Source organism: Anolis sagrei, chromosome 4 (assembly GCF_037176765.1).
Source record: "Anolis sagrei isolate rAnoSag1 chromosome 4, rAnoSag1.mat, whole genome shotgun sequence".
Classification (NCBI taxonomy): domain Eukaryota; kingdom Metazoa; phylum Chordata; class Lepidosauria; order Squamata; family Dactyloidae; genus Anolis; species Anolis sagrei.
This window is the reverse complement of record NC_090024.1, coordinates 78,802,398-78,819,871: the sequence shown is the minus strand read 5'-3', so window position 1 is coordinate 78,819,871 and position 17,474 is coordinate 78,802,398. Positions and strand designations below refer to the sequence as shown.

The 17,474-nt window shown below is 37.6% G+C and overlaps 1 protein-coding gene across 1 annotated transcript in view; it reads left to right on the top strand.

The window, feature by feature from the left end:
- The window catches only part of CDKAL1 (CDK5 regulatory subunit associated protein 1 like 1), a 284,435-nt gene that overhangs the window by 88,249 nt on the left and 178,712 nt on the right, over positions 1-17,474 (top strand). Inside the window, exon 7 of the mRNA XM_060774897.2 lies at positions 3,098-3,218. Coding sequence (XP_060630880.1) covers positions 3,098-3,218 — 121 coding nt within the window. The remainder of the gene's footprint in view (positions 1-3,097; positions 3,219-17,474) is intronic.

Sequence of the window (17,474 nt, the reverse complement as noted above, 5' to 3'; positions counted from 1 at the left end):
AAGAAGACTGCACTTCAGATTAATAGACACAACCAAAAGAGTCGTAATCCTGGGTCAGCAAGATCTGAGCTGGGCTGTGACTTGAAAGTCTCTTATTCATAGGGTCACTGTAAGTTGAAGACTTGATGGCTGCTAACAATAACAACAAAACCATATTTCACAGCATTCGTCAGTTATATACTGTATTTAATTGGCTAATTTGAAAGAGGAGAAAGTTGTTAAACTTGATGGCTTTGTGTTGAACTCAATCTTATCTATTGCATGATCAGCCAATTCACTTATATGTGTTTCGTTCTGCTTTCCTTTCTTTCTTTCTTCCTTAAAATATACATCTGTTGCACTTGGTTAGTAAGGAAGGATTTATTTTTAATGTTCTTTGAAATGAGTTCCTGGTTCATAAATTCTTTGTGGCTTGACATGTTTGCTGACATGTTGGTGTTTGAACTTGAGGGCCTTACACTTTCACATTTAATAACTGGTTCTTCTGAAAAGAAAAGGGCCTGAGTCCAGTTCTTCAGTCCAATTATATTGATCAACTAAAACAATGGAAGTTGCATAAGTATTGTTATAGTAAGTTGTGGGTGTATTCTAGTTGAGAATAACAATCAGATTTGGTACAAGATTGAATACTTTGAGGTGGTTTTGCCATACCTTCCTCTGAAATATAGCCTGTAGCACTTGATATTCACCCTCCAGGAAATAAAGCCCGACTGCTCATTGGAGGGAAGGATATTAGAGGCAAAGATGAAATACTTTGGCTACATCATGAGAAGACAGGAAAGCTTAGAGAAGACAATGATGCTTGGGAAAATGGAAGGAAAAAGGAAGAGGGGCTGACCAAGGGCAAGATGGATGGATGTTACCCTCGAAGTGACTGGCTTGACTCTGAAGGAACTGGGGGTGGTGATGGCCAACAGGGAGCTCTGACTTCTAAACAACAACCTGATATTCATTGGCAGTATTTCATTGAAATGCTAACTAGAGCTGACCCTGCTTAGCTTCCAAGATCAAGTAGAATCTGATGCCCTTAGGGTATTTTTCATTATAGCTGTATAAAATTGATAGTAAGAAATAGATTGTAAACAACGAATGTGAAATTTATGTCTTTCTGTAGCAGAGACAAAGGAATATTAGTGATACCATAACCTCAAATCAGATACACAGTGTTACCCAGAGACATTTTATTATCTTACCCTTTGGACACCATCATTCCAAGTTCCTTAGTTCTCAATTTTTGGAAAAGACAATTAAATTAATCAAATCGACACATAAATTAGTCATGAGTGAAGCTTCACGTTTATTTCAATAGGATTTAGGTGAAAATTGCTGTAGAATAAATTCAATATTTTTAGTTCTGTTTCGGCAAAGTGCTGAAAAAGATGACTCTGGGACATGCTTCATGCCAAAAATGTGCTCTGCCACTGAGATGTAGGCATTCCTATCATGGCCTTTTATATGGCAATTATATTGTGGTTTCATGTGAAGTTTTTCCATGGGAAAGAGCTCATCATGCATCATTTCTGATTTTCACCATATAATCATAAACTGGTTTTTGTATGGTAGCAATGAGAATGACTGTGCATGAACAAGTTGCCACATAGAAAAGCCCCCATAAAACATGCATTATAAACAGTCCTCCATGTTGCTGTTTGGCTATGTAATTTAAGGCTGTGCTTGGAAAACACTGAATAAAAGAAATAGTTACATTTCAAAAATGTTTCAACAGCTCACAGTCTAAAGAGGCAACGGACATGCTTAAAGGAAACCCAAGAAGTACAATTAGAACTTGATTGATCTTGATGTTACAGCCTCTTCTACTGCCAAAAAAGCAAGACATACGTAAAACAGGATTGTTTTATAGACAGGGCTGGGATCTAGTAAACCTATTTTTGCTTTAGAAATCAGAATATGAACAAGCTGACATATAGACCTTTATCTCCTTTAGAATGCTGTGGAATAAGCCAGGATCTGAAATTGATTGTGAGCCATTATTTAAGATGTTCTGAAGTTAAAGTAACTAGTTTTATCCATATGAAGCTAGAAATAACAGTTGCTATCTATCATGATAATTTTCTGCTCTGAGCTTATACCGTATTACTAGTTTTGGTCAGTAATTAAAGTGAAGCAGCCACACCTCAAATGATGAATTTTACCTTTGTTTGTTTTGCAACTAAGTGAACACACTTTCTTATTCCTGCTTCATGGCAGGGGGTTGGACTGGATGGCCCATGAGGCCTCTTCCAACTCTTTGATTCTATGATTCTTAACACACATTTTAATTAACTGTATTTTGATTGTGGACCTTGCCATTTCCAATGCCTTATTGGACAAAGCAATCACATTCCATTGAGTTCTACTCTGAAAAAAAGACAATGCTACTTTGATATTGATTATGTTGAATCTGGTGACCTGGAATTTATAGCATTATGGTAATGGGGCTTTATGAGCATTGTATGTTTTGAGGTCTGAGTATTTGGAAGTCCATAAGAAAGTGAGTGATTGATGAATGAATTCAATGGAACTACAGATGGAACCTTATAAACACAAAAGCGGCAATGTGCCACTGGGATGTAGGAAGCACACGTTGAGCTAAATTGTGGAAATGCTCCTTTCTCTGAGTCTTTTTGCAGTGCTTTGTGGACATTCTTGCCCAAATTGACACCAGCAAACAAACTGCCACCCATCTTCAGTTCTGCAGTCTTAATTTTTTAAGTAAAAAAAATCAACTCTGTAGAATTATTTCAGCTGTAATTATAATCAGAAAGCTTTTGCTTAAGAACTTGACTTTTTGAATTGATTGGCCTGCTTACATCAAACAGCTTAAGAAAATAAAACAGAAGGGACTTTGTTTTTAAGAACTCATTTTGCTATTTGGATTTTTCTTTGCTTGATTAGTGGTTTGTTAACAAAAGAAAATGTATAATGTAAAACATTACACTGGAATCCCACATATATCTACTCTGAAGTGCTCCTGTTGAGTTTAGTGGAACTTGCACTTCAGTAAGTGAGTGCGGAATGGCAGATTGGGGTCTATTTTGTTTTAGAAAATGCAGAATGTTTTATGTGTAATTGTGCTTTTTTTTTTCTTCATTTGAAGGTCACTCTGTCAGATTGCTGGGTCAGAAAAAGGATAATGGAAAACGGTTGGGGGGAGCTCGATTGGATTTGCCAAAGATTAGAAAGAACCCACTGATAGAAATAATTTCCATCAATACAGGGTAAGCATCATTCAAACTGACATAAAATATTCAATACTGCCTAGAAATTCAATTTCATTTTTGTTCATTCTTAATGCATAGCTGTCACAGGTCATCCCATAAAGAACAATTGAAGGGAAAACAGCAAAACTCCAATGGCATTAGTATTTTCAAACAGTTTTCTAATTATTTACATATAATTAACAAATCAATGTATTTTTTACCCTTTACTAGGCTCTTTTATGTTGTGATAGGAGTAAGTAGGGTGAGAACTAATTTTTCCAGTCTAAAGTTCTATACATGCTGTTCATACATCCATTTTGACCATGAGATTAATTTTCCCCATCCATATGCATGATGTAGTAGTACCACTGGCCCTCTTTTTCCAAATTTGTTTGATCCTAGATTGTGTTTATTTACTATGTCACAGCTTCTAAAACTTGAGAAATTAAATATCTGAGGCTTTCTCTGTTTTGTCATTATATATTGTTTTGTAATGCCATCTTTTCAGACATTTATGTTTGCTTTCTAATGGATCTACTGCATACTTGCTCCTTGCCCAGACCTAATTTACTGGTAAGGTTGTATTCAGCACTTTATCCCCGGCCCTATAGTTTGCTTTTTGCACAAGCCCATGCCCTGCCCTCCTCTAATCTGATCAGGCCCACCATATTCCTGGTTACTCGTTGTTGAGGTTGATTTGATACATTTTTATGATGTTTTTAGACTCTGCTGTTTTCAATTGTTTTAATTGGATTGTTATGTTATTTGCTTTTATGTTATTAACTGTGTTTTAGCTGCTAGAATTTGTTGTATGCTCTGGGCTTAGTCTCCATGTAAGCCGCCCTGAGTCCCATTGGAAAAAAGGTGGCGGGGGATAAAAATAAAGTTGTTGTTTTTGTGGTGGTGGTGGTCAATAAAAATAAAGTAGTAGTAGTAGTAGTTGTTGTTGTTGTTATTATTATTATTGCAGCACAAGGGCTTAGTCCAAAGGTGGGGAAAATGCAGCCCATGGACAATATATGCCTCCCAGAAGGCCCTTGATGCCTCCAGATTCCCTCAAAAATGTAATTGTTTGGAGTCCAGAATTTGGTTGAAAAATACAAGCAAATTCTGGGAGTGACTTGCTCACCTCAATCTCCAAAATGGCCTTATTTGAGTCAACTGGGAAATTATGTGATATTTCTCCTGGTTGCACCAGTGCACTGTAAAAGGGATTCTCCTCTGCAGTTGCCCACCCTTGTTTTCATACAATTATCTTTTTACATCCAATTTCCACCAGCACATTTTAGATGACATTTGTGTGCATTCAGAAGTTTGTAAGTCACATTGGAAATATATGTTATGTGCAGACATTATGAAACTATAAAACCCATTGGAGCCTAGTGCCTGTGTGCATGCATAAACTTATATAGCACGAGAAACCCTTAAATAGAGTAATCCAATATGCCTTATTGAAATTATGGCCTAGCTTTTTGCATACCACATGTGCCAATCCTGTTCGTTTGCTTTCTTTTCTTATAAGTGTGTGGAATGTTTGTGGATTTCTTGTTTTGTTTTGTTTTTAAAAGGAAAGTCAAATCCTTTATATTTAAAAGCTTTCTGGGAAAGAAGAGACGTCACAGTGCACATGTAATTCCCCTTAGTCCTTTCAGCAATGTTTCTAGCAAAGGTCTAGGGTTGCTGCAGGCAACCTCTGGGGTCATAAGGAGATTGGGAAAAGATGAAAGCAGGAAATGGTTTCCGTGTAATGCCTTCAAGAAAGGTAGCATTGTGTGAGCTCTGCTTTAAGCAGACAAATGGCTTGGGATTCACTGCTGGTTTAGCAAAGGTACTTTTGGGAGCAGAATACATCTGATCACCCACTGCTGGAACTGCTTCTGCCACAGCAACCTTTCCCTTCTGTGTCCTCAGCAAAAGATGCTTAGAAAAACTAGACAGCCCTTCTAAGTGGACTTGAAGGTTAAAAGTGGCAAGAGAAGGGGTAGAACACTGTGTTGTAGCATCTGCATGACAGTGTATCTAGGCTAATGGCTTTTTAGTCCATTCTAATTATCTTGTATCACTTCTACAGCTGGTTGCTTAGTAATTATGTTATGTCTAATGCAACATGGGCAGAACACAATCCTGGGGCCACATGGGGTCTCTCAAGGCTGATTTTGCAACCTTCTAATCCTCTAGATTTCCCCAGGATTACCTTTCTTTTTCTAGCAAAAAGGTGGAATTGCTTCTCCAGAAACAAGGGCTCACATTTTAACTAAGTTTTTCTTCTTCCAGCATTTTTGAATATGAATAAACACTTATTTTTCAAAACCAAAAGTGGACTTTCCCACATTTCAGTTTTGATTTGTTTTTTCTCCATTTGAAAGAACTTCTGGAAGTTCATGGAGCACCTAGAACAGTGGTTCTCAACCTGTGGGTCCCCAGGCATTTTAGCCTACAATTTACAGAAATCCCAGCCAGTTTTCCAGCTGTTAGGTTTTCTGGAAGTTGAAGGCCAAAACATCTGGGGACCCACAGGTTGAGAACCACTTCTCTAGAAAGTTCCAGAGACAGAGAATTTCTTGCCTGGCACTTTGAGTCTAATGTTTGTAGTGAATAAGTTTTCAGGTGATTTTATTATTATTTGCTTGAGTCATATGTTGTTTTATGGTAATTATTGTTGTGTGCCTTCAAGTCATTTCCAGCTTACAGTGACACTAAGGTGAACCTAGCACTGCTAAGATTTGTTCGGGGGTGGGGTGCATTTTCCTTCCTCTGAAGCTAAGAATGTGTGACTTGCCCAGTGTCATCTAGTGACTTTCCATGGCCTAGCACAGGTTCAAACCCTGGTCTCCAGAGCTGTAATCCAATGTTTAAACTACTACACTGTGCTGTCTTATGGTGCCAACCACTTGCGTATTAGTCACTTTGGAGAGTTTTAACAGCAAGTGTGCCCCATTTCCTTTTTAATGGGCTGACTTGTCTTATCCCTGAAGAAGTTTTCCACATGTGAAAATGAGGCAGTACATTCTGCTATGTTGAAGTTTAGACTACAGAAAAAAGGGTAAATAGGAGTGTTAGTAACCCAGAGGGCTTGGGGGACTTTCATTTGTAGGGTCACGTTAAGTTGAACTTAACTTGATGATAAATCACAACAAGAAATACATGGAAAGTGTTTCACAATCTTTATAGAATAATTACAATTGGGAAAGCTAAATAAAGGGAACTACAACAAGTAATATGGGTCCATTTCAGTGAGGGCAAAAAGAAACATGTAAACAGCTTTCATATTTCTTTCCATGAACATAACAACATGTGATTGAAAGTTAAAGCAAACCACATTGGTATAGCAAACGAGAGGGAAAGAGAACAGAACTGTTTACTGCAGAACACATTACAAAATCTCTGATTTCTGCCTGAGGTTTCTTTAAGATAGTGTGTGTGTGTTTGGATGTGTGTTACTGGAATACATCAAATATGCTGTTTGCTAATTAGGCTATTCAAATGGGTTTTCTGACACAGTATTTTGAAATTACTTTTCCAACTATGCAATCATAGGTTTTAAAATCTAAGTAACATGGATTACCATTTTCATTGTTTTATTCATGATGTTTAACATCTCTAAACATGGCTGAGGTGATATCAGTAACTCTGATCTGGAGATGTATTATTAATTTTTTAAAATTTTATATCTGTACCTTAGCTTGAGGGACTCAAAACAACGAACACAGAATTTTTATAGTTTTTTAGGGCATGTCTTGGCCCATCATAACTAAAAGTAGCATCTTATGCAAGGGAATTGGAGCTTGTTCTATATCTGACTGGCATAGTCTTTCAAAATTGCTTGTAATAACTTGACTGCTAAGTGACTTTTCTTTGAAATAGTTCACTCTTTGAGAAGTCCCATTCTTTCCTGCTACCCAGCTTCCTTCCTTCCTTCCTTCCTGACTGACTGACAATTTTCTCAGTACATAATCATAGTTATAATAAAGGAAACCTCTTCTCTGTAGTTAAACCTAACCAATGCCAGCTAGTTTATACATGGCAGCTCATGACTAGAGATAGGGGGACAACCCCAAAATAGGAGGTTATCCACCCTCCCTGCTCACACTGTGTTTCTCTTCTAACTCTTATACTTTCCTATACAAAGATCTGCCTAAGAGTATGTAGGCTGGAGTGTGCTACATGCAGCCTACATACTCTTAGGCAGAAGAGTTGAAGTAGATGAAGTCGATTACAGTTGTGATTGTGCAAGGTAATTTGTATAAGTAAGCCACATAGAGAGAAAGGTAACCTGCTTGGCTCTAGTTTCCATAGTTTGGGACAGTATGTAGAAGTATGTGTTTGTGGATAGATGGGCAGACAGAAACAAATAGACATTTAGCTTGAGCCAACCCTGCTGACATTGGCTTTTATACTTTTGTATTTATTTTTCTCTAAGATTCCTTAGTGCAAAATACGATGTCATTTATGAGGAGTTGCAAACAGTTGCATGTAAGTGTTGATTTCCTTTGTAAAATACAGAGAAGTAGCATAACTAATATACGTGTGTACTCTTAATAAATATTGCTGTGCATGTATATTTTGCATGTAAGAATTGTTTGCTATTTTATTCTTAACAGTAAAATCAGAAGTTCTAAACATATGTACCACCTTTTAAATTTTCTCTAATTGTCGTAATCCATATGTTGCATATGAATAAAGCCCCAAAAGTGTATAGAAAGGGACAAATCTTCATGAGTCATTACAGAGGTACAAGAAAGGAAAACCCACAATATATATTTTATAAATATATTCAAATCAGTGTTGAACTCAGTTGCTTTCTTGTTGGCCTCAGCTGTTCTCTGCATACTGCTTCAGAGTTTTTCAAACATAGGTGAATAAATATCTCTTTATTTCCCCCTATCTTTTTTATCACAAAAAATAGATCAAAGCAGCTAATAATAGTAAAATATCAAAACAATCAGCAATAATCTTGGTCTTTTTTTACTGCTGTATTATTGGTTTGGTGAGTCATTGCTTTTGGTGGTAGTGGTGATTATTTCTTTTCTTCTTCTTCTTCTTCTTCTTCTTCTTCTTCTTCTTCTTCTTTTTTTTGCTTGTTGTACTGTATACTGCCTAATGTTTTTTTACCAGGATGATTTTGAAGTTTCTTTATTAGTTGTTTTTATTTATTTTCTAAAATAAATTACAAGAAAAGATAGCTATCAATAGAAAAAAAATCAGTAAAACCAGTATTCAACAAAGCATTAAAAATACAATGACAAAAACAACCAGGTATACATCAGATGATGGCCAGCAATTGGGCTTATAAACGCTCTGTAGTAGTGGCACCACATCTGAATGTGATCTTATCCACTAATGGTAGAATGAAGTACCTAAAATATAATGTATTTTTCATGTTATGATCTTTAGATTATGGACCATTAAGGTACTTCATTTGTAGATACTGTGTTCCACTTTGCTTTTCATTTATTCAAACTGTAATTGTCCAGTTGCCGTTCATTCCTTCTTATCTAATGGAGTATTTTGAACACATTGACATGTGTGAGCCAGAAACAAATCATGTTCCAAAAATGGTCAGACAGAGGGATGCTTTCAGATACAGAGACCAACATGATTCGATGTATGTAATAGTATGTTTGTAAGAGAGAAAGGCTTGGCATACCCAAGTCTTGGAGAAAAGATGGGGAATCCTCAGAATTTCAATCAATCAGTCAAAACTTTATTTGTATCCCGCCTCCTCTCCCTGTAGGGACTCAGGGCAGCTAACAACATGAAATAATAAATAAAGCAAATGAGCAATATAAGCAATATAAACAATCGATTATAAATTAAACCATCATAAAATCAATAAAACACAGTTACACAAACCTCATTAAAACAGTAAACAAGGTTAAAAGCCATTTCCAAAGTTAAAAGCCTCATCCAGAGGTAAAAGCTATATCCAGTAAAGCAGTCCATATTTAACACGCCAGTTCTTCAGATGTTAGGCTCTTCTTATGCCTGGGTGCGTAGGTGTGTTTTAAATAGCTTTTTGAAAGAGGACAGCGAAAGGGCAGAGGTGGGGGGCAACTGCAGAGAAGGTCCTCTCTTTCATCTCCACCAACTGGGTTTGAGATGGTGGTGGGACTGAGAGGAGGGCCTCTCCTGATGACCACAGCATCCGGGCAGGATCATACTGTAGGAGGAGAGGCGGTTTGTCAAGTAATCTGGGCCTGAACTGAGTTCAACACTGATTTGAATATATTTATAATATATATATTGTGGGTTTTCCTTTCTTGTACCTCTGTAATGACTCATGAAGATTTGTATCTGGGATGCTTTAGTTACAGGGCCTTAAAGGTAACAACCAGCACTTCAAATTTCACCCCGTAGCAAACTGGCAGCCAGTGGAGCTACTGTAACATGGGAGTTGTTCTCTCCCTGTAAAGCTCCAGTTAGTAACCTGCTGCTGCTCTCTGAACCAATTGAAGCTTTTGAGCACTCTTTAAAGGCAGCCCCACATAGAGTGCATTGCAGTAGCCCAATTGAGATGTAACTAAAGCATGTACTACGGTGGCCAGATCTGGTGTCTCAAGGTACTGGCACACAAGCTTTAATTATGCAAAGGCACTCCTGGTCACTGCTGACACTTGGGCCTCCAGGGTCAGCGATGAATCCAGGATCACTCCCAGACTGCAAACCCATGTTTCCAGGGGGTCACAAGTTCGCAGTCTGGGGGTGATCCTGGATTCCCCATCCAGCACAGGTTTGATCCCGATACCCCGATCTGCCTTACAATTGATCAGAGAACCTTCATCTTGTCAAAATTTAGTTTCAATCTATTCAATCAGGATTTGATTTTGTATCCTGAATCAACTTCTATAGCTCTACTCTTTCATGCAGTTTGACAAAAGGAAGGGGAAAGGGGAAGGCTAGGAGTGGATTCTGCCTTTATTGGAGTGGTAAGGTTATTCCTCGTCTCCCACATAGAAACTAAGGAACAGGGTTGTTGTCCCCATCTTCAAAAAGTGGGGAAAGAAGATTAAAACAATTGCTGGCCATTCAGCTTGACATCAATATCAGGAGAGATTTCTGAAGCAGACTCCTAAACAGACAGTCTGTAAGCACTTAGAAAGAAATGCTGTGACCACTCAAAGTCAACATAGGTTTCTCAAAACAAATAATCTCTTTTTGTGATAGAGTTACAAACTTAGTGGATAAAGTCAAATACTATGCATGTGGCATACCTTGATTTCAGTAAGGCCTTCAACAAGGTTTTCCATTTTGTTCCTGAAAAACAGCTAGTAAAATATGTGCTAAATAATGCAACTTTTAGGTGGATTTGTATTGGTTAACCAAATCCAAAGAGCACTCACCAGTAGTTCCTCTTCATCCCAGATACAAGCGACTAGTGAAGTGCCACAGGGGTCAGTCCAGGGCCATGTGCTATCCAGCATTGTTATAAATGACTTAAATGACAAATTTGCATATGACAGCACATTAGGGAGATAGATAATATGCCAGAGTACAGGATCAGATTTAAAAATGACTCTAACAGATTGGAGAGTTAGGCCAAAATTAACAAATTGACATTTGAAAGTGCTGTGATGTCAACATTTTCAGAATCTACTTGTACCCAGTTTTTCATAGCTTTAGAATCTGATCTGATAGATATACTCCCATATGAGACCCACTGTGTTATTTGGAGCCTATTTGTGGTTCAATGTGCACAAAAATCAAGCTGTCATATTTATAGCTTTCTTTTATAGAACTTCTGTTTTTTAAAATTCTTGTTTGTATGTCAAAGGAGTTTCATACTTAGAGTGAAAGTCAGAGACGAAATTTGCTTGCTGACGTAGGAAGACTGCACCATAAGTGACCTTTATTTTCCAATAGAAGACCCTCTTTGTTAGTGAGGAACAGAACTTTCAAGTACCAAAGGAAGTGCTGACAGCTCAGTTTAAGCAAAAGCTGATTTTTGTTTTGGTGTTCTTCTCTCCTCCCTGCTCAAGATCATTTCTATGGGATTGCTTTCTTTTACGTGGTAAAAGTAATTTTACAGTGTATATTATTTAGAAAGTCAAACAATTTGTTATTACAAAAAAAAGTAATGTAGTTAGAAATATTTTTGAAATGAAAATAATTTCCCTTTTGAGTGATTGAGTTGTTCAATTAGAGTGTGTTCTATGGTTCAATCCCAATATATATGTTTTCAAAAAGTGATTTAAAAAAAAATGTCATGTAATTCCTGTACAGATCCTACTGCCTTACTTTTTAGAAAATATCGAGAATGATACCAAAGGATCATTACTGCTCTTATACCAATAGTCCCTCTACAGTATTGCTTATAGAATTAATGTGTTTGTATTTCAGATTGTTAGCTAATTTTCACAGGAACAAAATTATTGGGATGAATAGTTTTTAAAACATATTAAATTTCTTAGCCTAGGTATGTGAGCAATTTTATTCTTGTTCATAAGAATATATACCATGCATACCATATATACTCATGTATACATTGACTTTATTTATATGCTAAGGAAAGGTTTTGGGGGGCAAAGGTCAGTATTATGGATTTTGATGTGGCTCATGGGGGTGTCGAGTCATTCTGCAGAGAGAGATAAGCATCAAAGCTGCCTCGAGGACAATTGCCCCTAGCAGCAGCTACCAATCCTTGGCCAGGCATTCAAAATAGGCCAGAAGTAGCACGATGGCAAGAGAGTAGAGGGGTTAGTGCTTCTTTTATGTGCTCTCTAGATGGAGTAAGTTTTTGCCTTTCTCCACTCTATTCAGAGAAGGGAATGGATTTTAAGGTGTAGCAGTACATTAACCTGCAGATAAATTAACTGAGTTTTTTTGGGTTGATTGTAGACATTTAAAAAATTGAGTACATAAGATACTTTTGTTTTCCTTCTCACTAGGATTCCATTTAACATTATTGACAACAACTAGGTTTTCATCTTATAACACATTGGGTACAGGTTGAGAAAATATTTTATAGTACAGAATGCCCCCTAAATCTATGCTGATCCAGAGTAAAGGTACACCAGATCAGAGTTGCCAGGGGCTGCATGGCCAGCTGCTGTGCTGTTTCGGGGGCTGGTGGGTGTCCACACCTCATTCCCTTGAGTCGCCCTGTTGGCTATATGATGTACGCATGGCCCAGTGGTGTCAGAACTGGTTCAGGACCTCTGGACTGCCACCTTACCTTGTTCCCTTATGCATTCCAGTGACATCATATTTAATTCACATACTTACTAACTTAAGCTGCCCTAAGTTTCATGGGGCTTGCTGATCATATGACTAAGTCTACAATCTGTGGTGTTTTCTGATTTTGTTTAGCTATCCTCGATGCTTCTGTTCTCCTTTTATTTCTTTTGAGTTTCTGCTGTCAGTCCTTGAAGCATGCAAGAACACCAGCTGGAGTATATAAAATATTCATGGTACCAGAGATAGTTAACAATAACTAAATGGAAGGCAGTCTCGCAGATCAATCTGTTTTTTAGTTATTCTAACTTAAGTGTCTGACATCGTATATATTAAGGAAATGCTGCCACTCTTTTGGCTGTGAGTTGAAAAATATGTGCTCAAATCTTTCTGCTGTGTCTCAAAGCTGGGTTTAAACTATTACATGTTCCCTGGTTTTGTTGAGACAAAAGAAGGCATCTTCGAAGGAGTTGTCTTGGTGTCGCCATTTCTGGCCCAGTACATTTGAAACTGTAAAATCTTTGCCCAAGAACTATTTTGAATGTCTTCAAGGAGAAAGGGATATTTTTTATTTTATTTTTTCATTATATTTATAGTCCCTCTTTCTCTAAGCATGAGACCCAAGACAACCTGCAATGGCTAAAACATGATAATAGAAAAGTTAAAACACAAATAAGCAATGATCACATTAAACTACCATTACAGTGGGCCTTTTATATCAACCAGGACTTGGTTCCTCGATTTCCTGTGGATAGAAAAATCTGTGGATGTTCCAATCCCATTATATAAAATGGAATAGCAAAATGTCATCCCTTATATAATACTGTTTTTGTTTTTTTAAAAATATATATATATTCCAAATTTGAATGGTTGAATCCATGGATATGAAATGCCAACTGTACATTTTAAAAAGTATAAAATAATTACAAAAAATGTAATTGTACACACACATTCTCTCTTGCACACATGCACACTTATTAGTGAGTAAAGCAGCCCCAAACTAATGGTGCCTTTTAGCAAATCTTTAAAGCCATGATTTGAAAATCTTTGCAATGTTAGTAAACCAGGCCTGTTAAAACTTATACAACAACACACCTTTAGCAGTTTTTCAACAGTAGAAATATATCTGTGGCTGTTGTGCGGCATGTGGTGGAACTAGAAAGTCTTTCACAATTTTGTATATATTTGTTTGATGATATTATTGTTTCTCATGCAATTTTTTGAGGTGGATTGTAACCAAGTACTGCAAAAACACAGTGATACAATATTCAAGAGAGTTCAGAGCAGAAAGCCTGGGAAGGGGTGGAATCCCTGACACTTGCCTGTGCTGACAAAATAAGTACAGGATGTTCAAACCCAGGACATTTTATTACTTCAAGGGTGAGGGTGATCTATAGAGCAGTGGTTCCCAAACTGTGTTCCATGGAATCCTAGGGATTCTGCAAAAAAATCTTTAAATGTCTATGCCAGAGTATGAAATTGAAATTCAATTTCCTTATTTCTAAATGTACTATATTATACCAGACACTCAGGCCCCTTCCACATCTAAATAAAATCCCACATTTTTCTGCTTTGAACTGTGTGTGGCAGTGTGGACTAAGATAACCCAGGTCAAAGCAGATATTGTGGAATTTTCTGCCTTGATATTCTGGGTTATATGGTTGTGTAGAAGAGCACTCAGACAATAGGAGTAGATAAAATAAGGAAGAACTTTGTGGGTTCACAATGCTTAGGAACAGGGTTAGGGTTCCAATGGGGGGGGAGGGGTAAAGTCTTTTGAAGGGTTTCATACCCACAAAAGTTTGGAAACTGCTGTTATGGAGAAACTATTTGTATTAGGGAATGTGAAGTGAGACACTACCTGTGTCTTTACTCTTTAACTTGTTCTTCCAACGTGTTTACTTCTTAAAAATCATCTTTTAAATAATTTGAATTGACTTAATTAAACTGGAGCCTTGTTACTTTTTTCTTAAGGCAGTTTGTAGCTGGGAGAGGGCACGGGAGGAACAGTTGCTGCAAAGTTCAAGCAGGAAAGTGCAACTCATCAGATCTATCAATTTTGTTTTTAAATTTTCTCCAAATGCTTGGCAGTCCCATGATCTTTTGCACCGCAGAGCCAGACTTGGTGTCTTTTGTTTTTAAGAGATAAATGTCTAGTGTACTTATGCTTTGGGGTTTCTCTGTGAGTCATGAGTGTTTATATACTCCTTATAAAGCTGTAGTTATCTTGAAGCAAGGTAACTTGTTGCTCAACAACCAGAGTTCCTATTAGACTAAAAGTACAGCTGCGAGTGTGTTTACAAAAGGGGTTGCTTAGTCATCTGCTTTCCCTAGCCTTTGCCAGTCTGTTTTTCTTCTCTCTTTGATAAACTGTCCTCATTTGTTGGCATACATTTCATTTTCTGCAAATTAAATTGTGCTTGAGTCACTGTGCTACTTTCCATAGCTTGAGAGTAAATAACAGTTCCTTTCCAGAGTGTTGACTTCCCTTTATTTTAGAAACTTGTTAAAGGAGAAGAAAGAATCAACAGGATGGATACAGAAAAGCAAGTGCTGGTTTATAATAGCTATAAATAAATTAAGTGAAATACTTCAACTCCATATCCCCTCTAAAAGGGTTGGGGGAAATGTAGCCCACTAGATGTTGTTTGAGTCCAACACATGTTGTGTCTCACTAGGGGCTCTCCAGATTATGGCTCATGGGTGTTGCAGTAAAATAATATTACATTCCAACTCTACACTGTGAATGTTCAGAAACACTAAGGAAGAACTGTCAAAACAAAACCAGATTGTGTTGTCAGTAGCACAATGCTAGAATGGAACTTTGAACAGGTGCATTGGTTAATGCGAGTAGAATGAAATAAAATCTTGAAAATTGGAAGTGTTACTGGCACTCTCACCTGTGTTTGCTTTCAGGGTTACAGAAGGTCAGAGTGGTAGCATCTTGAACTGTCGCATTAACCAGGGTGATTTCCATGCAACCTTTAAAATAGCCTACAGTGATCTGATTTGGAATCAGCTGACAAACTATGCCAGTATGTCTAATGTGTATGTTTGTTTTCATGCTTTGAATTGTTTTGGGTTTTTTTTACGCATTGTTCACTGCTTTGAGTCCCAATTTTGGGAGGAAAGTGGGATAGAAATAAATAAATAAATAACAATAATCGTTGCAACCCCTGTATTTATTTCCACATCTGAGAGCATGGGTCCTTCTGGAGGTCACCACTATACTCAGCAAACATAGGAGTCTGTAGCTTCACATATGACAGAGAGGGACCCAGATTCTCAAAGTGAGACAGTTTGTTGAGGCAGATGAAAAAAGGAAAATGTATTGCTTTCTTTTGCTGCTTTTGTTTTACTTGACTTTGGTGGGTAAGGAGCATGCCCTCTACTCTCAGTCTCTATAAACCCTCTCACTCATACACAATATGTTGTTTTAACCATCTTTGCTTTATGGAGAAGCCAATGGGCTTTGAAAACAAACCCGACTGGTTTTGATTGGTTCAAAAAAGATATACAACTACACTGTGTATTTTTAATTTGGACGTAAGATAATCTTCCTCCTCGTTGGAAGTGTTGGAAGCATCATTTGCTTCATTTATATCAGCAAGGGTTGGAATTATGGTCTCAGAATTATGTTCTAGGAGGAGACGAGGAAAGTCTTGGGATGCTGTTATTTAAAACACCAGTTTTCCAGTACATTGGAAAGGGGTTGGAGTTTGAGAGGCATCACCAAAGGCCTCCATGCCAAATATGAGTTGTGGTGTGATCATTTGTCATCCCAGGTCTGCAGCATCATGCCATCTAATATAATATTTACTGTTTTTGGTGGCATCTCAGCACCCGACGCGCTTCTAATGTCTTGCCTACAGTGTCTTTTCATCCTGTTATAATGCTTTTTTGGCCTCTAATTGTAGTAGCCATGAAAGACCTTTTCCCATCTACACAGAATTCATGTCCCAGCTGGAAAGCAGAGTGTAACTTAGAAAGCTTCCTAGAATGCTTACCATTTTAACTCAAGTTAGGATGTTTGGACTTCATAAAGTTAACCCCTTTCTTATTAAACTAAAGCAGTGTTTCTCAAACTGTTCCTCCAAGTGTTTAGTACTTCATCTCCCAGAAATCCCCACCAATTTACCAGATGTTAGGAATTGTGGGAGCCGAAATACAAAACATATGGATGAGCAGAGTTTGAGAAACACTGATCTAGAGTATAATTTGAGACACATGTGTTGTGAAGTGGTACATTTTCACACAAGAGCACAATTTTTGTTTCAACAGAAGCAAAGCTCTTCATGTTACAAGAGCTGTTTCTGGAATATTAATCAGGGGTTCTCTCTCCTAGTAAGCTATTTTCAAGACTTTTGATACCTGTTACTAGTAATTTAAACTGTCAAAAGGAAGCTAAATATCACTCACACTGTTGTATTGTTTGATTTTGCAAGATATAACATTAGTCATGCTAGTATATACTTGGGTTATCCGGTACCTGACTGCATGTTGCCTTTTTGCTGCCATTGGAGAATCCAAAGCTGTAGGAACATTGTGATATATATATGTGTGTGTGTGAGAGAGAGGGGGGGGGGGAGTTATGGTTTTCTCCTCACCATTCTACCCCCCCCCCCTTATTTCAGAGACTGCGTTCCCACAGAAGCTACTGCCATACATACTTTTTATTTTTTTGGAAGCAAGCCTGATCACTATCTCTGGCAGTCTAAATTAAGCTTGCCAGCTTCTGCCATGCTCACACAGAACTCTTAACCCCCTTCTTCCGGATGTTTTGACCAGTCTGGAAACAATACCTTTTATCCCAAGAACCTGTTAAATGTTTCAGAATTAACTGTAGCCTAATGTTTCCTGTGAGATTTAACCACTCTAAAAGGCTCTGTCCCATAAGCCATTGAGGAAACGAACACAATAGCTCTTATCACAGGCAGCAGTCTACATTTTAGCTGAGTTTTCTATATGATTGCTTCAGAGGCTGTTAAACTGGAGGACTCTTTCGTTTACTGTGTTGCTCATTGCACAGAAGTGTGGTTAGATTTCCTTTTTTCTTTCCATTTTCTGAAAAAAGAGCCGTTTATAATTCCTGCACATAAAAAT